Below are 21,775 nucleotides of genomic sequence, written 5' to 3'. Positions count from 1 at the left end.
TGCAAAATAACTATTTATGGCCTCCTGAATAGCAACAGTAATGGTTTAAAGAGTTGGAATACTGTGGACAGCTTGTTGTCTGTCATTCCCCTCACCCCAAATCCTATGTGACTGTGCTTTGTCTTTTGGGGACAGTGAGTGGAGCTGGAAAGCATTCCATGCTGGCAATTAGTTCATAATTAAGCAACAGCTGATGGTTCAATTTGTCTACCTAGTAGCTAATCAGTGAACACACATTGAAACCACTTTATCTATAGAGATAATCTTACTATTAACAGACATCACTGACATGGGTACTGTGATTGGAAAGGATTCTCTGATCAGACTTTTATTGAGTCTCAGAGGGACTTAATCTCATTAGCCAGTGCATTCATCCACTCTCAAGGAAATGATGCAGTTCAGCTGAGGCAATGCCTACCCATATATCACTGAACATAATAAGGCCACCACCAAACATCATCACTTCCTGAACTCAGCAAAAATATTTCAACATAATCAGTTCATGTTATGATCCAATGTTTAATCTGAGAGTATTTCTGGTCCACCACAAGCTTAATTATTGAACTGAATTCAGTTTGAGGATCTCAGTGGTTCGGCCCAGACTACCCTTTTGTAACTGTGTGCTTTGACTGTCACCTGTTTAGAAAGATAGCTGATGTGTTAAACACCTTCCTGCAAACCCATGAGTCTAGTGTGGGACAACCATCTGTTGAATCAGCAAATGATTAACAGATTTTTCTCCCTCACATTCAACTTTTGTCATTTAAAATTTGATTGTCAACAAACCTATCCTGGCTCTCCAAAAATACATATTATTATCTTTACATTTTTACCCATTACCCATGCCTCCTGCATTACATACACCATAGGGCTTTTGTTAAACAGAAATATATTTAACCAAACATGAACACACAATAAGAGTGCTTAAAATTAATACCCTCCAAATGGAAAAACTCAAATGTGGACTATTCCTCAAAATATGCTTGGTAAATTGTACAAAATTCCAGACTTAACACTGCCCACAGCACTGTCCAAAAAACAAGCAAAAAAACTACAGACATTACAGCTCATTCACCAACTAAGACGAGTGACAGGATGAAGACACTGTACATGTAAAACTGCATGGGGTTGTTTAGCTCCTCCGCCTGGCGGCTGGTCTAACCTGTCTCAGCTACACCCATAATAGACACCACCCTGGCCAGGGTTTCTGAATAAGCCCTGCCTTCCTGCCATCAGCATTCCTGGGACAGAGCCGAGTCAGGAGGGCCCCGGCACAGGGACGCGATGTGACAGAGGAGCAAGGCGAGCCATGGGCCCCTGTCTGCATTAACTTTCCCATAAATGCCATAGTTTAGGCCTGAAGAGTCTGCAAATAAGATCTGATACCTGTTTGCCCTGAAGTTGAAGCCAAACCCCAGAGACTCCAGAGACAAAGTCATTGATGGGACAGTGGAAGAGAGTGGAGCCTGAGACAGTGTAGCTGTGTTGTAAGCCTTCTGTACGAGGAGATGAAAGAATCCCTCTGCTTCCTCTTCCTGTGCCACCCAAAATCCTGTGAGCAACCTCTCCATCAGTTCATCTGTGTGCATTTGCTTCACACCGGCATTTTTTTCACTCATGGATTGCTGTGACTTGTTCATCCTGCTGTTTATTTTCGGACACACTGCTCTCCAGCATCTGACGCATGCCCGCATGTCATTCAACGGGACCAAATCAATCTCGTAGTCACAATTGACAAAGGACCAGTCCTCAAAATGCAAACTGACCACATGATCTATACAGCCTCATATAGACAGAGTGTCACTGCACATAAAATCATACACTAAACACCTACCGCATACAAATGTATTAAAGATGCATCACAGTAAAAATATAACAGAAATTTAACCCAGGAACATTTCTATGAAATTCTGTTTTGCCACAGCCCTGATGAATACTTGACTAAGCAGTGCCTCGGTCAATATTGCAAACAAAAAAAAGACAGGAAGTCATCTGCTGCCCATATGACTCAATAAAATCCACATCTCTTGCAAGGTTTAGATTGACCATGGCTTTATTGTATGTCAAGGAAGTCAAGTGACATTGCAGAAGACCGCTTGGCAGGGCAGCAGCCAATGCGGCCTTTCAGCTGGGGCTCAGAGAGAAATCTAATTTCTTCCGCTGGAGCCCAATAGCAGTGCAGGCCAAAGTTTCTTAGACCCTGAGCCAGCAGAGATGAATGTGGCAGAGTTTATATCAGCAGTGTTTTGTTTGGTTATCATGTGACAACTGACAGAAATTCAGTTAGTTCTCTTATGCAATTTTGTGTTTTTCTCGAGGCCATGCTGAAGTTGCCCTGCTGAGGCTCTTTGGAATGGAAACTGCACAGTTCTGCATTTCATTCAGCCTACTGAGCCACACAAGAGATGCACCAACATACTAATATTTAAGAAGTGAAAAAGTCTTTCTTCTACTTAATTGTAGATCGTGTTAAGTAACGCATATCATAGAGGAACTGTCTGACTACAGCAGTGATAGCTCTGTGATTTCCTCTGGTTTATGGGACTCAAAAATTCCATTCCACGTTTCTAAAAATCGAAGATATGAAAAAAGTTACAGGAAACGACAAGCCAATGTAATCAGTTTTAGCTTGCACTCTTTTTTCCAGCCCTGCATATTTGGTTAGTAGGGGCAGAAAAGTTTGTGGTGTTTTGCCTTACTTCTTGGATGAATATTTCATCTTAAACCTGACCTTTTGGAGTCTATTTAGCACACACATGGATGTCAGAGAAAAAAGATGAATATTTCATGTATTATTTCATCTTAAATTCTGGTGAGCCACTGCTACATCACTGTTAGGAACAGCTACTTCCCCTCTGTAAAATGGCATCGCCTTACTGAGGACACATTGCTAAGCAGCGCTACCCCACTGCTGGGGAAGGGAAGGAAGGGGATGGGACACTGAGGGTCTCACACACATTTGGATGGGAGGCAGAAGCACTCACACGTCTGCTTGGACTTGAGCTTCTTGTGGGACTCATGCCACATCGTCCTACAGTCTTCCTGCAGTTTGTAGAAGCGCGTCTTCTTCCAGGAGCTGGAGCGCACTTTCAGAAGGTCCCCCCCTGTCAGCAGGAACTGCAGGTCTGCATCCCCCTCCATACCTGGGGACACAGCAAGAGAGATGGGGAAAGAGGGAGGGAGGAAGAGAGAGAGGGAAATGGAGAGAAAGGGAGAGGAGATATAGACAGGAGAGGAAATGAAGGAAAGACAGAGAGGGGAGACAAAGAGAAAAAGAGAGAGTTGGGGTGAGGGGGAGAGAGAATTGTGTTAAAGAGCTGCATTAAACATATACTGCTTATACAAGAGATCTGTATCCTATCATACCTAAAGGGGAAAGCATACAGTTAATACTAACATGCCTACATCTTTCAGTAATCATAGTTCCCATATGGAAAGCTTCTTCACAGTCATTTCCATGTGTGTGTTCCTCCTGGCTAACCTCACCTCAAACCCCTGCCACTCCGCACGCCACAGCAGTGCATATTTGTTTGACATCCAGGACAAAGGAAATCCTCTTGAGGAATAACTTCAGCTGTTCCTTCAGGGTAGAAACGCTCACACAAACCCAAAATTCATGCCTGCCGAGCTCTACTCGGGTCCTCCGACCCAGCATGGCTTTAAGCAGATATTGAACATAATTTGGAAGGAGGCTAAGCTTCACAGCCAGAAGACAGGCCCACGCCATGTGGAGGTAAAGGGGCCACACTTCAAACATGGATCCAGGAGATGTTATGGGATGGCTCTGGCCTTGGAGGCACAAGATAAGAGCATCTGAAGGGAGCAGAAAGTTGTGTGCAAGGAAGGGGCGGAGTGTCCAAACTTTCCCCCCCAGCTCCAGCAGGCCCTCAGCATACAGCTACTCATGGAATGACCCTAAGTAGCCAGGGTTCTGTTTCATACACACAGGTCTGTAGTTCATTCTGCATTATATTTGTAGGTGACATAATGTATTTTATCACAAAACAAACACATACTGACAACCTGACCCTGGAATTTAAATAACACCCTCACTTCACCTGTTAGTCCCATTAGATGTGTTGAATTTCTTGTGGTATGAATACATTTGTTTATGAGACATTCACCTCTGTGTTAACGTAAACGTAACTCATGCTGATGAAGCTAGACTTTCCGAAGCCTGTCAAGGCCAACGATGCTGCTCCTTATAAACCACTAGCAAGTCTGTTCTTGCGGAATTAGACTACGAGACACCTGCATATTCACTACTTCTGCCTAAATCCCATTATTTTACTAAATGAAACACGCAAGAGGGTATTACTAGTCATTTCCTTAGGGGATAGTCTTAGAGCAAATTACAGATTACGTTTAACATTTCAGTACTTTTATACAGCTGAATATCTATGAATGTTATTCAGGCTTCAGTAGAGTTAGTACCGCAAGGCACAACAGCACTACCCAGGATGCAACAGTGGTGCCCCGGATTTGAACCCTACAGCACTCCGATTAGAAATCCCCCTTCCTAACTTGGTTGAAAGTTCATTTGGAGAAAATCAGTTATTTATTAAATACTGTGAACCTCTGTCAAGGGCTACCACATTTTCACTCCTGTCTCCAGCAGGTGTTCAGAGTGAACATACATCTCAACATGACTGTCATTCTGTTCTATGGTGTCAAAATGGGCTTCACTAAATAAATAAATCACAGATCATCATGTTTTTGAACCTGCTACTTATCCTTGGTATGTGCTAAACTGCCTTGTTAATCTACCAAACTGTACAAATCAATAATGTGCAAAATGTGTAAGATATGCAAGTTGCTCTGGATAAGAGTGTCTGCTAAGCTACTGCAATGCAATGCTTTTCCAGAACACCAGTCTTCTTTAACAGCATTCCCGTCAGGGTGGATAATCGTTGAAGGGCTGCTATTCAGAGAGCAGAGCTGTGGCGATACCACGCTCTGAGGATTGGTCGCAGTAGCGCATTCCTCTTAATAATATCACTATTTCTGTCTGCCGAATGGAGTGAGGAGGGAAGCTTGTTAGTGAGTGAAGAACAGTCATTAAGCAGTGAGTATGTCAGCAATGCAATGTGTGATAAAGTAGGGACCGTGCTCGGTGAGCAGCCGAAACTCCGGAGCTGCAAATGCAGTATGCAGCGTTCATCTTTAAGAACCCGCTGACTTTTACGATGGCAGCAGTCTCATTACTGCTATGCTTGGACGCCTTTTTCCTAATGAGACATCAAAGCCACACAGGGAGTGCCTGACACTTGCTGTTGCATTTTCAAATGACACAAAAACACGCAGAGGGGGTTGCCCATAAGAGAGGGAAAACAGCATGTTATACACATCACAAAACTAGTTGGGTGAAAATGAGTTTTTTTTCTCCATTGAAATCAGTTTCTGAATACTATTCTGCCCTCTGTCAACAGCAACCATGTTTCCATTAGAATAACTTCTTATTATTACTATATAATTGTGCATCAGCTGGAGATGACAGTATTTAAGCATTTAATTTCCTTGGAACAATTTACTGACTGTAAGAATATGAAACTGAAGGAAAGTGTCTGGAAATGCCTAACATGCACCAAGTACACAGCTTTGGCCAGGCTGCTTCAAAAATGCTTGGCTAGGCCAACCAAACACTTTGTGTGGGGGTTTCTTCCAAAGAGCTCTAAGTACCCTTTTTATCTGACCTCAACCTCTTAAATAATTTTGTTCTGGGATGCCACAAGCCAGACAGTGAGTTTTGCACCAAAAAGCGGCTTTAAACAACTGTGACCCGCCCCCTCTCCCCTTCTCCCCAAGGGCATGTTCTGCTCACATCCCCAGCCCCGGCGCAAGTCTCTTCAGGAAACAATGCTGACGAGCATTCCAGCACCACCCAGAAACAATGACCTTGAGGGATTCACATGCTAGTGAGAAACAGGAGCACACCAGCAAACTACAGGGACTGGAATTTGCAGCATGGAATTTGCAATGGCAATATCCCGCAAATAGAAATGATTTTTCAAACAAGCATTTCACATGTCCGGTCAGGAACATTGTTAGCTGTGTGGAGGGAGGACGGTTTTTAGTTTTACTAACATTGCAGTGTCTGTCACACACTAACTCAGGAGCTACAACAAACTGAAATGGAAAAAACACAGGAAGAGAGAATTACTGGTTATTTAATTCTGGACCTTTCTTCCACCTGCTCTGCTAGATTAGAGGTTGCTCTGGTTGCTAGTTGTTAGCCACTATGGGAGACACTACTAAAGGCTAGAGAAGAGGAAGATATCTGACATCCTTCTATAGCCAGCTGCAACTGAATATAATGCAAGGGAGAGCAGTCTTTTACATTAACTTATGTCCACTGGGGTTTTCCATCATAGCAGCCATTAACAAGCCATTTGATCTTCCCTGTGACTGCATCAGTATATCCATTTTTCACTGTAGAGCTGGACCCAGCCTGACTCACCAGGTTCCAGGTCTGGTTACAAGTCAGCCAATGGTGGAACTATGGAACAAGATGGTGATGCCCCATACAATATATAATGTTTGTTAAGCAGATGCTTTTACCCAGAGAAACTTGCATTGCTTACAGTTTTTCAAGTTGGGGTTCTGTATGTTGCTGATTCAGCTATGACCCCTGCTTCTTACCCCAACTCCACCCATTAACAGCCTTTCGTTCTGACATGTGTTTGTAAACTATGGGTGTCCACAGCTATGCTAAACTTTAACTACGTTTATAACATGAAGCATCGGTAGCTATAGAGCCAATCCTACAGAGCCAAACAGCCTCAGCCAAAGAGACGAGCCAATCCAAAGCTGCTTATTAGCAAGACAGAAGTCTCAGACACTTGTGCTTCATACAGTACTGAATGCACGGATAGTTTCATTTTGCATTCTCTTAAGTGAAGGAACGAAAGAAATTTACTATGGATCACTGCAGCCTCAGTGCAGTATAATCCAATAAGCAGTCCTTGGTCTCCATGTGCAACTCCTGCTAACTCATGATCCAGGCTGCAGTCCCCTTGGCACACTACGTTTAACAATCAAGCTGGTGATCAGGGACCCATGCTTCTTGGATCTCATTCTAAGAAAACAAGCTGTGGTTTAAATGTACAGTAATTATCTTACAAATATAATAAGTCTTATTTTAAAATTAATTTAAATTTTAAACATAAAACAAAGAGCATTTGAAAATGAACATTAAGGCAGGTGCTAAGTAGAAGCTTGGTTTACAGATTAGTGATTTAGATTCGCTTGGTACTTCATACCGAACACTTTCTCCAAGACCCCCGCACCACACCCCGCAAATTCCTCGGGCCATGCTATTAGGATAAACCGGACGGGTAGGGGGGCTGGGTTGATCAAGTAGATTAAACACACGATTTTATCAAAAAGATTGAACTGAAATACACAAGGGCCCGCATTTCTGTTCATTTAGGGATGGCCTACATTTCTCAAACTGTATTCGGCACGCGTGTGTTTCATGAGTATGACGTGCAATACGACCGAATGAATTTTAAGTTGTTGTCAATTATTGTTATCAATTTACACTGTAACTATTATTGTCATCCCCACAGCGACACTAGTCTTCACACGTCATAGTAGGCATGTTCAAAGAAACAACGTTAGCTAACAGGTAAAATCAAGACAGAGAAAGCGTGCCAACCGAGGAATCTGAATGATCATAAACAGGACGGTACATAAATCGCAAAAGAAAAAAAAAAAAAAAACGGGCAAAAGGGAAACAATGGCATTTGTCTACATCGAGCAATTATCTTACACAACAAAATAGAAGTGTATTCAAATTCCGTTGTAAAACAAAGGACAGTTGAACTCATGCAGCCTGTTTATCGAGCTGTTTTCTGTTGTTTATTCAGACTTCGTGATCGTTTGATTAAATATTTACACATTATGGTTATTACAGAGAATGTTACAGAGCGTTTCCCACGACTGTCCCAATTCCACAGTATTGACTGCATTGCAATCTACTGCATTTCAGGAATTATCTCGACAAACGCATGCATTCGGCGCCAAAACTACACCTGAGGTTCACAGGCTACCCTCGTGTTTTTAAGTGTACGGTGACGTCACCAAGTCTAAATTCTTAGCATGAAAATAGCGTGCAGCTCATGTCACAATTAATCACTGTGTTCGTAAACAACAGATTGTCTACCTTTCATGTTTGAGGCTGCTGTGGTTAATTACGGGATATTACACAAAATGTATAAATGACAAAGATGAACACGAGACAACCAAGCAGTTGGTGTAAACCCTGCGGTGGTAATGTTACGTACAGCAGCCTTCGTGCCTATATCAACTTACCGAGTAGTTTCCCATTTTCACGCGCAACAGCCTTTCTTTCTTCCTGATAAATTAATTCTTCTGACTTGGTTCTCGTAGGTTGCTTCCGTACGCACTGCATGGTTTACTTGTTTTAACCGCTATTCCCTGTTAAGACGAGCCACCTCTTTTCTTGCAACAAAGCGGACTACATACGACGTTTTCGATTCCCGTCTTTCCTTCGGGGCGTGTGCTACTCAAAGTCCAATCCTCGGATTACACACCTTTTACTGTCTTCGACCTACTCGACTGGGATGTTCCGAAACAGTCAGGTTATTCAATTCTTGGAGTCAGGTGAAGTTAGTTCAGCTTTTCAAAACGTCTCCCAGCTATTCCCATGAAAACAATACGTCCATTTCCTTTTGAGATCAACAAGTCAGCTGTCAACAAACTCTACTTATTGTGTACTCCTGGATTATTTTATTTACACGTTTTCAAAAAGTAATAATTTGATCTGTTCAGCGTATTTATTTATTAGTGTACCTGATCATTATTACAGTTTACGTCCTGTCATAAAGCAAGAGATGTTACGAATTAGCTTAGTTAAAAAGTGACCTAATTATTCTGCCGTTATTTCCGTCCTTTGGACAGCATATTTAATGTTTCTTCTTCACTAATGGAATGTTATTTTCATACTACCGTTAACATTCGTGTCGTCTGTCTCTGTACACATACAAATGTCTAAGGGTAAGTTGTTATAGGTAAAAACAGATGTTTTGTTTTGACGACACCTTGTGCGGACTTTGTGGACGGGAGTTTCTTATGGAGTTATCGTTTAATGTTCTTGAACTTTGAGTCCATTTAAACATATACTTTTCAACGGTTACATTTATTTTTACTGTCTTAAAGACCGCCAAATGCTACCAGACCAGTTGATTTTAACATGCGAAACGGTAGTTTATCACCAAGTTAATACAGGTTTTATTCATCCATATCCGCACCAGCAAAAATCTGCAAGGTCTGCAATTCCTAGTAACAAGAAAACCCTGCATTACAGCGCCTGCGAAACACATAACCGAATGCACTTGTAAATACGGTTTTATGTTATAATGCCCTCTTGTGGTTAAATTATTAATTTCTATAGAACATTGTTGTCTCACATTTAAAATGTATTTGTCATTTGTATTGCAACGCTGGCTACATCACAATCACTTACCAACACATCACGAAAACAGCAAAGCTAAAAACTGACTCCAGGGCAAATATAGCACTTTAGAACTGTCTTCTGTTTTTCACTGCTTTTCAAATTCTCATGGGTCAGCTCTGATCTTTACGCATAGTTGCTCTGTATTAGATCTGATTTCCTCACAGGACACATTTTCATGAAAAGAGCACATTTCCACACGCTCACATGGTTTATCTATTTGTACAGTTTGCTTGTATAATTTAACATTCCTTGTTGAACCCCAGCCTTTTCTTCTAAATTCCTTTCATGTAAGAGTTTGTCAGCCCTTTCCGTACAAACAAGGTGAGTAGCAGTGCCATGCAGCCCCTGGCACTCGGGCAGCTCCTGGTACACGTGTCAGAACATAGGTGTGTCATGAGCTATTTGTCAAGGAGCCATTAATAACCAACTCCTGTTCACTGGAGAACTGTTCTTTACAACGCAACTTCACTGCGCTGGGAGAAGGTCCAGAAAAGCAGACGGCTGCTCGGAAAAGTGCACCAACTGATGATGATGGTGTGAAGTTCATCATCACCATCACCATCATCACCTGCAACATCATCACAATCACAGTGATACTACACTGTGCTTAGTGATGGTTTTGGTATCATCGTTGTCAGTACACTGAAGTTGCTCTGGATTCAGGGAGGGAAGCCAGCCACCTGTGTGGATGTTGGAGACAGACACTGTCCACACTGTTATAGAGAGCATTGTGCTATTAATTGTATTAACTCATGCATCTGAATTTGGGCTAGAGTTTTGATTAAATCAGTCTCACTCCTTGGGCCTCAGCTCCAGTGCTGAAATCACTACCCCACACTCCTGCCACTCCATGCCAGTGTAACTTGTTTACCTGTCCTGCTGACGTCAACCAAAAAAGCTTTTATTCACTCCACTGACTGCTTGATTAAATTACCTGAGTGCCTCACGGTGTGGATGCTCAAATGTAAAAGACAGACAACATAAGCCCTTATCAGTAACATACTGTTGCATTGGCATGTCTGTTCACCTTAGCATAGATTCCTCTTCTCACAGAGCCTCGGTCGTGGACAGAGGGACTGCGTCATGCCCACTGGGGCGGAAGCCATGGACCGGGCTCTGCCCCTTCTCAATTGTGTGACTGTGGAATGTGAGGAGGCACGGCTGAGGCTGCGGGGCAGCACAAAGCATGCTCTAATCCCTTGGAGGGGCTCCGCTCAGTGTCTGCTGAGGTGCATTCCTGACAGCACACTCCACTGCAGCTCCAGCGCAGCTCAGTCATGTGGGACTGCGCTGGCCGACATACTGGTCCAAAAGTACCCACCCACAGACAACAGCACATACGCTTTTAAAGTGGTAAAGTGTGCTGAGAAAGAATGAGAGGGAAAAAGAGATGGAGGGAGAGGACTGGAAGAGAGAAAGAGAGATGAAGGGAGAGGAGGAGTGGGAGAGGAAATGAGAGGGAGAGGGGGAGATAGGAGAGGGAGGGAGAGAAGTAGAGACAGAGAGATGGAGGGAGAGGAATGGAGAGGGAGAGGGAGAGATGGAGGGAGAGGAAAAGAATAGAGAGGGAGAGGGGAGATGGTGGGAGAGGAATAGAGAGGGAGAGATGGAGGGGGAGAAGAAGAGAGAGGGGAGAAAAGGCACATGAACCTTGCCTGTTCATGTGGTAAAATGCTTTGGCAACAACAGATAATCCTGTTATGTTAATAAAACTGATCTGAATCCTAAATCAATCTCCCTGTCTACAAACAGACAGACATATATATATATATATATATATATATATATATATATATATATATATATATATATATACCTGTAGATAGATAGATAGTGGTTTTTGTCTTGATTTGGTAACTCTCTGGTATGCAGTCCACTGCAATCTCAGTCTACTTCAAGTGACTATTTTAGCGTTAGTCTCTTAGTCAACTGCAAATGTGTGATGTGAAATACAGTGTTATGTGGTACATTTTTTGCTATGCCTTCTTTTGTTTTGCAACACAAAATGAGCCCTTCTTCAAGAATGTGGCACCTATCCAGTGCAACCAATCAGTGCCAGTGCATTACTGATGTCATCACTGCCTTTGTGGAGAGGAAGAACCAGGGAGAACGGCAACAGACAGAGGATGAAAATCAGACACCTTGAACATGGTGCAATGCAGAAAATGGAATGTGGTTTGTTGTGCATCATTGCTTCATGCCACATTCATAATTTCCTACACCACATTCTTCCTCAGTGGGAAATCGTGCTCTCCCTGCTGTGTGCTCTTCATTGAGAAGCTACACAGAATAAGCGCACACCCCATTCAAGCTCTGGGCTGTATTGTACCTTTTTGTAAAGGAAATATAATCTGGGCAATCTTAGAAATGTTCCTCTCTGGCCCAAAACATTTTCATATCAGCAGAAAAGAACAATAAACTGACCCAATTACGCTTAAGGTTCAATGTAATCAATAGCATGCCTACACAGAGCCCTGCCCTCAGCCACACAACAGACCTGAAAGACCTGAGTTCAGTGTAGAAAAAAGCTGGAGGTTAGTCAAGAGTAAACAGCAGGATACAGTGCTACACTGTACTAGTAGTGGTGAAGGTGTGGCTTGAACAGAGGTTATGGGCTGTCAGTCACAGTCACCTGTCATTTAATCCCATTGAGAACTTCTGGGACCTTACTTTAACCTGAGAACTCGTTACTACTCAAATCACACCTGAAGGCCTTGTCTAGGCGCAAGCTAATGAACAGTGACACAGTCATTAAATTAAAACATGAAATAAAAGTTATTATACTCATTTGTTACATGTATGGTACCACAATCAGGTTTGCCACGAGCTGTCAGTTATCTGCCAGGTGAAACAGTTTCCTGCCCGGTTATCTGCTCGATGAAACAGTTTCCAAGGTTTGGTAGTCCCTAGGAACAGCACCCCTATTCCACGGTCTCACACACGTATTCATACACTAGGAACATGCAGGAAGGGGGAGGTTTTCGTTTACGTTTAATCAGCACGCCAGATGAGGGTAAATGCTACTTAATTTGAATTCCAGGAGACATCAGGACTTCCTAATTAGCGGGAATATTAGTGGTATTTAGTCTCGTGCTGCCCGGAGCTGTCCATGGTGTCTACAGTAAATAAAACATTTCCAGTGAGGAGAAGTGAACTTTAGTTACATAAAATTCCAATATGCAGTAACCCCAACTCCTTAAAAACCTTGAAAACGATACCATCTTTGAAAAATGGACACAGAAGTTTACATTAATTTCACCGTAATTTCAATACACATTTAGTTGAAAAAACGACATGTCATGTCCATGACTTGGACGCTATGAAAATGTGGCACGAAACGTACTTAAGGTTTCAGGCGAAAAAGAGCTTTCGGTAAAAAGGCGCGCATCACCCTCCCCTCTGCCTCATTAAATTCTGCGAGTTTCTGAATTATGTCTGGACCTCGCTCGCTTTATGTTGCACAAAACTTGGGATTACCATCCCAACAAGTCTGTAGGCAAGCCGTAGAAGTCATTCATCAACACATGCAATATACTCTATATATGTGGTGCCTAGAATCCACTTTTTTTGCCCTACCTGTCTCTATCCGCATATATCGACAATAAGAAGTTTCAAAAGTCAGAAGTAAGAATGTACAGCTACTCACATACAAGAGTGAAGATATTAAACAAAAAAGATAAACTGAATGTTGTACCATGTAGCTTACCGTGTTTGCCAGCAATGCCATTTGATTCCATCCTTTTGACTTTAGTATTTGATGAGACACGTAATTTCCACTGCCGTGTTAAACCTCCAAATGTCCTCGTTTACGGAAGTTACGGAAGAACCAAATCGATGGCGGCTTCTTGAATAAAGACTGTTTGGTTCAGTCGTCGAAAGGGGAGAGTACTTACACATATAAAGGGACGGCGCAAATTAGTTTACAGACGAGGTGTCTCCGAGCGCTTCTGGGACTTATTCGCTACAATGACGTCACGGGCAGGTTTAGCAAGTCTTGTAAAGAAAAAGGTAGAGGTCGTTTCTGCGTCGTGTGTCAAGAACATGTATTCAAGACGGACTACGAATGAATTAATATTACGGTCGACAAACATTAGCTAACTCTTATCTGTTTTAATATGAAGAAAGAGTTGTTGTTGGCCCCGACTTCTTCCTCAGTCAACTCATAAAAACTTTTAGAAACACTTAGCTGTCTAGTTTACGTTAGAAGAAAAAAGGAGTTGAAAAAAACAGGGCAGAGATTCCATTTATTTTAAACAAAACGGTCGAGTTTTGTAGAATTTTTTAAACTCGCGCGAATCTGTGAACAGGCGCCTTGATGTATGTGAGCGTTCGACAGCTCGGGTGGCGAGGGACCACACCCGATGGTATCAATTGCGTAACAGGGACACTGCTGAAACCCGTGAAAATGTTTGGATGGGAGAGATCAGGGGGAAGGGTGGGGTCTTTGTGTGTGTGTGTGTGTGTTGGGTGGGGGAATAACTGGAATAACTGAGACTGTAAATGAGATTAGCAACAGTGCACACTGAAAATTCTACACATCATCAATGATGGCCAATGTTCTGCCTTGTGGAGAACATATAAAGTAGTCTTATACAGAGGAATTTCATCCACTTAAATAAAAACACCATACTTGCATGCCACTGCATGTGACACAAACAATTTGAACAGATATTACAGACAGACACAGTGGCGGATATGTGTATGGGATGTTATTTTGAGAAACAATCATAAAATAGTGACATAGTCAGCATTGTTACCTTCACCTCTGGTGTGTGAGTGACGTGGGAGATGTGTCAGGTTTGAAACCATACGCCATTTGCCGGGGAAGAAGTAGGATATGGGTTTGCCAACTTAAAGCAAGTTTTCAGGATAGTGCTGCTTTCATTCTTTGCCTGATCCCTGTTTGTTTATGATGCCTGTAGCAATCTCTTCTGTAGCTGTGTGAAGACAGAGAAAATAAGGGATATTGACGTGTGAAATATACATAGTTATTCAGAGAGAGACCAAATTGAGAACAGGCAAAATTCAAAAAACTGCAATTAATATGATATCTTGTTATTTTGTCCTGGAACTTTCGCTGTCTTTTTCAATGAAACAAGGAGTTTGGTTGCAGAATGATTCATAGAAAGCTGGCTTGTCATAAGTCCAGAACTCCGAACTTTCCCGCAGCTTTCCCCCTTTGCTGCAGCGCTGCAGCAAGTGCTTGATGTTTCGGACACAGCTTGGGGAGCTCAGGCTGCCCAGAATATCACAGGTTCAGATCCCAACTGCAGCACTGCTGTTGTGTTTTTAAGCAAGATGCTTAATGAATGAACATACGGATGCTTAACTCATGAACATACAGGTGCTTAAAGCATAAGCTTACAAATGCGTAACACATGAACATACAAGTTACTCCCCTATAAAGACCTACTAAGCAGGTAATAATAATCATAAATTTAATAAAGGTTATACCATTCATTCAAAAGAAAGGATAATGATAAAATCACAGGAAGATACCCCATTTTTTTCTTGGATGGAGCTGTCTGAAAACACTGCAGAAACATGGTTTCCTGAAGAACTAGTGAGAAACAAACTACACCTCAAGAATGACCACTTATCTGCATTGAGCCATTGAGAAAGTTAAAGAGTTCACTATTTAGTAAATATATAACATTATAAATGGATAATATTTAAAATCAAAACCATGTATGTTGTTCTAGTTTAGGGAAATTAAGAAATAGTGATAAGTAACATAATGCCATTTTCACCCAAGCTGCTTGTTAGAAATCATCATTATTTGTGTGTTTAGCTTACATTCTTCCTTTAACCAATACAACATGTACATGAATTAGAGTGGAACTAATTAAGCAAGTATTATATTTATTTGACTACAGAATATCCTAGATCCACACAGGCCTGCACCCAATCATTCACACTCCACTACAGAGCAGTTCGCAGCACAAGGCCTAAACTGATCTGTGTGATTTGCAGACAGCATTGCACCAACAAGATAAAATTTGTCAGCATACATACAGTGACAGAAAAAACAAAAAGGTCTTACTCTTACCTTTACCTTTTGAGGGCCCATAATAGTCTGTTTGTTGATAGACTGCATTGTCTACTCTCTACTTTGTGTGTGTGTGTGTGTGTGAGAGAGAAAGAAACAGACACACAAAAATGACAGACAACCCACAAGAGCCTGTACAAAGCACGCCTGATGCTGTGTGTTGTCATCTGAAAAAGCCAAAATAGGGGCATTCCATGGAGATGGTGTGCATATAAGCAGCCATGAATCAACATGGTGCCAAAAACAATAAACATAAAGACTGAAAGCTGAACTCCCTGTTTCCTGAAACCCAATCAGAGATATGAGTGGGAACATGTCATAAAAGCATGCTGGCAGCACTCTGCACCTCTCTCTGTCCTGGAGACAACTCTGGTTGACACATAGAGGGATTCAGTTAGGGCTGGGCGGTATGGATTAAAACTTATATCACGGTATAATGTGAAGCACAGAGGGTAACGGTAGGGGAGTGCGGGGAATAACCTAACGTGGGGCAACAATGTAACAGACTTTTTATGTTGTTATACAAGGTCAAGCAGCTTGTGCTTCTGGCCACATTACCATATTTCCTAGCCACAGTCTCCCGCAAAAATTCAGAAAGATTTCAATCAGTTTTTTGAAAAATTTGTGCCAAAGAGTGTTTTCAGGGCATGCAAGTAATTTTTTTCATCACAAGTGTTTTTCAGTTACTGAGCTGTGTTTGTAAATCACAAAATCCAACCTTATATTACCTTAATCACCATCTTGTTGCCTATAATGTACCACCGTTTTGAAACATGTGATGAGCTCACAGCAAGTACTAGCTAGGCTTAAGTACAGCCTCCATACTGTGGGGTTAGTTGTTACATGGCATTACAACTAAGCCACCTTTCATAAACAATGACAAGCAGTTATTTCTCTCTCTCATTAAAATACATACAACTAATTTCATGCAACTTTTTATTCACAGAATGAGACATTGAATAAGAAAAACAGATAAGGGAGTCTCATGTCAGTATTCATATATAATTTGACGTGTGTGTGTATCTATCAATTGATCTGTCTGTCTGTCATATAGATAGATAATAGATAATGCAGTATGGTTAGAAAATATATTTGTTTCATACAGTATAGAATTATATTGAATTAACTTTTGTTCGCATTGATTTATCATACTTTTCTAGTAAGTGTTACAACTAACCCTCTGTCTGTTACAATTAACCCCACCCATGGGGTAAGTTGTAACATTGGACTTCCCGTCATTTTCAGTGGAATTGTACACGAATGGTAGGTGCTAGAAACAAAGTTCAAGTGTTCGTTTGTAGCAGAGATGTATATGTTGCTTGTATAAAAACATGATTATTCCTACTTAAATATTTTTAAAATTATTTCGCAAAAACCAAAATGTGTTAGGTTGTGCCCCGTGCTCCCCTATATATCATGGTATATTCGTTTTTCTTAAAATTTCAATATAAATGCTTCAAAAGGGGTAAAGCACTGGTATGGCAATTGCATGGCAGCTATTACTGTACTCTTAACTGTATTACTAGGACATATTTCACATAGTACAGAGGTATTTTGAGAACATTTATTGTGCAAAACTTTAATAATAAATAGAAAAAATCCAAAACCTTTTCTCAAGTAACTTCCATCTCTGAAAAACACTTTTTCATGAAATAAAATCAAGCTGCACAAAATGAAAATAAAAACTGACTCAGGGATTAAAGTTCTCCATCGCTACGACGGATTTCCGTCAATTGGATTCCAGGGAGGCCATGTCTGAAATCAGTGTAGATCCGAACTGGGTAAAAAGCGAGGGGTGGGTGCTACGGGACGTAGGAATCGATAGGTAGCTGATTTGTATAGGCATACAATCTACTTCGCTGTATATTATATATTATATAATTATATATTTGTATATATAATTGTATAACATATATTAGGGCTGCCACCTAATAGTCGAGCAAACGTTAGTCGATGAGAAGAGTCTTAGTCGACGAAGTTTTTATTGGTCGTTTAGTCGCAGGAAAAAAAGAAAACCCTCAAACTCCATTCGGGAGCTGCGCCTTGTCGTTAAAAAGTTATTAGTTACTATGTCCGGCAGGAAATCATCCAAAGTCTGGGATCATTTCAAGCGTGTAAAGGACGACCCCAAGAAGGTGACATGCAAAGTCCGCATGCAAAGATTCGCCTATCATTCGTCGACCTCAAACATGACTTGCATCTGAAGCATGTAAGGGAGAGCCAGACGAAAGGAACATGGCGATTTTCTCCGAGCCCATACAAGTCTGATATGCCTGACTGCGTCAGCATGTACAGCATGCAACACTTACCAGAACCCCGAAAAATCGCCTGGATACATACTTTCGTGAGAAGCAAAATACAAAATAGCACCTGGTATTGATAGAACACACACGTGAGTTGATCACAACGAAAATTAGTTTATTGACGTTTATCTGAAAAGTGTTACTTCGTCCCGGCTCTCCCCTAAGTAACGTAACGTTATTATCCCTTTCGCACATAACGTATTTTTATGCAATGTAGCGAGCTGTTAGGTCACATTGTTCTTTATATTTTCATTAGCGTTATTAAGCTTCTCATAGTTTTCAGTTAACCCTTGCTATATTTTTAACGTTAAATAACTGTTTCCTCAAAGCTAAAATTAGCTATAATTTTTCTAATCTAGTTTTCTAATCGCACGGGTTTTAGCATACGGCTGAACGGCTAATCACACCAGTGTGACCGCATCCTAAGGGTTAGGACCTATTACATTATGCTAAATAACTAATGGCTTAATTAACATTAACGAATTGCAAAGTTAAGGCTTCATGCAGCTAAATAAATATACTGTCATATGCGCTATTAGGCTTAAGTGTTCGTGGGGACTGGTGAAGCTAAATTACCTGGCTTACTGCATGTTGAACTTCATATTCTGTTTTTTTATTTATCATATTTATCATATGAACACTTTGTGTTACAAACAAAATGTTCAGTCTCCTTGCTGGTTGTTGGGACACATTAAGAATCTTTACCGCTTTTGCCGTTAGCATTGTCATTAACAGGCTGCCTTCCTGGCCTGCTTGTAAAATTTATATTTTAAAGGCTCATTATTACGGTTTTGTAATTCTCTGTAACATAGCACAGTGTTAACAATGTTACTTATAACATTGTCCCTCAGCCTTGGAAATCACACCATTGTCTGATGCCCCCAAAAATAGGCTATATATTTAAATAGGCTAATTAAATGAATAAATTAATGTCATACATGACTAGTCGACTAATAGCTTGAACTACCAACTACTAGTAGACTAGTAAAATCTTTGGTCGGGGTCAGCCCTTTATATATATAGGCCTAGTCTATTGAAAAAATTGGAGTCGATAATCAATATAGCCCCACAGTGTATTGGCTAGGCTAATCAATTGTCGGTGGACACCCACACATTCAACTTTAGTCTACACACAAGCTGACGTTAGATTAACACCAAAATGTACATTTATAAACGTGACAAAATACCCCAAAATCCCCACATTACGAGAGTCGCATGTCCAGCAAGCAGTAGTTCAAAAATATGAATAAAGTTAATGAAGACTGTAGTCAAAGTCAAAGTTTGTGACGAAGAAGGAGCAAGAAGCCGCGGTTCAGAAATGAGCAACCTGCAATCTCACCACTCTGACGAACGAGAAGAAAGCAATCCTTTTGCAACCACCCACATCTTCCTACCTAGAATAATCCACATGGAAAGTTTATTCCAGCAGCTAAGAATCGTGACAGTTTGCAATTAGATGAGCCCGAACGCCGTGTTCACCTGCATGCGCACACTAACTTCCCTTCATCCATAGGCTATAGCACTTGGCTTGTGAGGACGTCCTACTTGTCTTCATTATACAACAGGCTATAATCAACTGATAGCACATACAATGCATAGCATAATTCAAGAGTCATGGAAAGAGAATAACACGTTATTATTAAAAGAAATAAAATGACTTTTAATGGGTGGCCATTCTAGCGGGATATAGAGGTTCTGAAGGGTTTTGTCACGTCATTGTATGTAGGCTACATTTAGTGAGGTTAGGCTCCTGCTTTGTGTGTGTGTGAGCGAGAGAGAATGGGTGCAGGTCTGACAGTGGAGCAAACTCACGGTGTCCCGGACAACAATATTTTAATGCTTCAGAAAAGATTAATCACTGTCAGGTCAGCAAAGATTTGTGTATGTAGATAAATCTTAGAATCATGTCTTTTCGATGAAGTTACACCTAGATCTGTGAGGGTTCAACCAGTTAGCACGGTATAGTCAAAATCCATACCGTAGGGCAAATTCATACCAGTGTACTTTCTATACCGTTTATACCGTCCATCCCTAGATTCAGTCTTGTAAAATTGTCTCTTTTGACATATCCATTATTTTCCCATAAATCAGAGTCCTATTTCTTATTGCTTAGCAGACACCCCTGGGGCAGCATCCATTTATACAGCTGAATATCAAATGAAGAAACTGAGGCTAAGCACCCTTGTCGAGAGCACAGCAGCAGTGTTTCACCCAAAACTGGAACCAGCAACCTCCTTGTAGTCACATGGTTAGCCCCTTAGGTGCTATGCTACATTACTACATAGTCATTGAGTGATTTGTATTACATCAGTCTTGAGCAGTCTATAGGCCTGTAGACCTCTAGTTCTTGAAGATTATGGTGTAACTGTTCTTTCCAGCCAATGACAACATAGGTTTCTTTTACTGGCAATGATCCAAATGGTTGAGTGAATGAATTTTGTCTGATGTAGACACATGCACTCCATTTGAGTCACATAAATACATAAACACATTTGAATCACATAACGTTATCTTGCTGAAGTGATCAGATTTAAGAATAAAAGAGCACTGAATGCTAGATTTAACCACTGTCTAGAGTTCATTATGTGCAGTGTCAGAGTTAAACATGTGTTTATGTCAATGTGGGTAGTAGTTGTCTGATCTGAGCCCCATGTTTAATGTTATTTGCTCTTGCTATTTACTGTTTAAATTAGTTTCAAGCTTCACTGTGTATGGACAAAGCTAGTAAGATGAGGCTGGGCTCACCCCGATGCTGACATTTGGGCTGAGGCAGAACTTGGACTAATGCAGAACCAACAGTAGCTCCCTGACCTCTGACAAGCTGACCACTGCTCTGACACTGTTGTGGGTGACCAGGTGAGCTTGCAGCGGCTGTCCTCCCTGCTTGGAAGCTGGAGGCTGAAGGCTAGGTCACACAGCACTGAGTGGAAATTGCTAGAAGAGCGACAGAGGAGGGGGAGGTGCAGGTACTGGATATGACATGCATGCTTGGCCCATTTCGACAGAAAAGAGGCATCAGTTCAGCCCTTACGTCTGCAGAATGATGTCAGCCTTCCAGTCCATTGGGTTGTGGTGATTATCAGTCACTCTAGAAGGTGAACATGGCAGACAGGGAAAAGTTACACATTGTTTCTTAAGATGTGGGTTTGCTTATGTACTGCTGACCTGGTGTCACGGCTCTGCATTTATTGTATCTGTTGTATGCATGCAATCTGAATGCCTTCTTGTGCTTAACTAAAGTATCAACCTGTCAGGGCTCCGCCCCCTTAAGCCGCGGTGTTTTTGTTTTTCCCCGTCCCTGTGCTTTTGTTTTCCTTGTGTTCCAGCCCCGCCCCGCTCCCTGCCTGGTCTACGCCCACCGGATCACCTCATTACCTGCACCTGCCTGCCTCCTCACCCCAGCCCTATATCTTCCCTGCGTGTCTCTGTCTTGTTGCTAGTTTGTTTTAGTGATTTTTCCTGTCTCGTCCCCGCATTTAGTTCCCGTGATTTGCTTGCTATCGCCGTTCCTGCCTGATTCCTGACTTTGTTTTCTGCCTGCCGATTCGGATTTGTTTGATGCCACTCGCCTGCCTGGTTCCTGACTCTGCCTGCCTCGACTACTGTTTCTGGATCTGCCCCCGGACTGCTTCCCCGTGTTTTCGAACCCTGCCTGTCCCTGTACTACGAACTGATTATGATTAAAACGCTTGGAACCGTTTACCCTGTGGTCCGCATTTGTGTCCCGATCTCCGATCCTGACACAACCTTCAGTGATCTTATCTGGTCACTTAAAATAGTTCAGCAGGTTTCTTGTGAGCAACATGACAGGATTGGTGAATGGGGAAAGGATCATTTACATAAGATAAGATACATATCATTTACATAAGACTTCAAGGTTAAAAGGAAGAGAAACTTTGAACGCACACAACCACATGTATCCCACCCCTTACACACTCCTAACTG

General features: G+C 41.6%; 1 protein-coding gene across 2 annotated transcripts in view; it reads right to left on the bottom strand.

Moving 5' to 3' along the window:
- LOC118771149 (1-phosphatidylinositol 4,5-bisphosphate phosphodiesterase delta-1-like) overlaps positions 1 to 13,819 on the bottom strand; it is a 32,043-nt gene extending 18,224 nt beyond the window's left edge. Inside the window, exons 1-2 of one of the 2 annotated variants that reach the window (XM_036519044.1) lie at positions 13,185 to 13,819; positions 2,985 to 3,143 (exon numbers count right to left, since the gene is read on the bottom strand). In XM_036519044.1, the coding sequence (XP_036374937.1) occupies positions 2,985 to 3,143; positions 13,185 to 13,215 (190 nt within the window). In that variant the 5' untranslated portion in view covers positions 13,216 to 13,819. Of the gene's footprint in view, positions 1 to 2,984; positions 3,144 to 8,313; positions 8,425 to 13,184 lie in introns of those variants that run through there. The other variant, XM_036519043.1, reaches the window with a different exon arrangement.
- Between the last annotated feature and the right edge of the window lie 7,956 nt (positions 13,820 to 21,775).

The sequence above is a fragment of the Megalops cyprinoides genome, chromosome 24 (genome assembly GCF_013368585.1).
Source record: "Megalops cyprinoides isolate fMegCyp1 chromosome 24, fMegCyp1.pri, whole genome shotgun sequence".
Taxonomy (NCBI): Eukaryota; Metazoa; Chordata; class Actinopteri; order Elopiformes; family Megalopidae; genus Megalops; species Megalops cyprinoides.
Note: the sequence above shows the minus strand (reverse complement) of the source record. Positions and strands in the feature narration are given on the sequence as shown.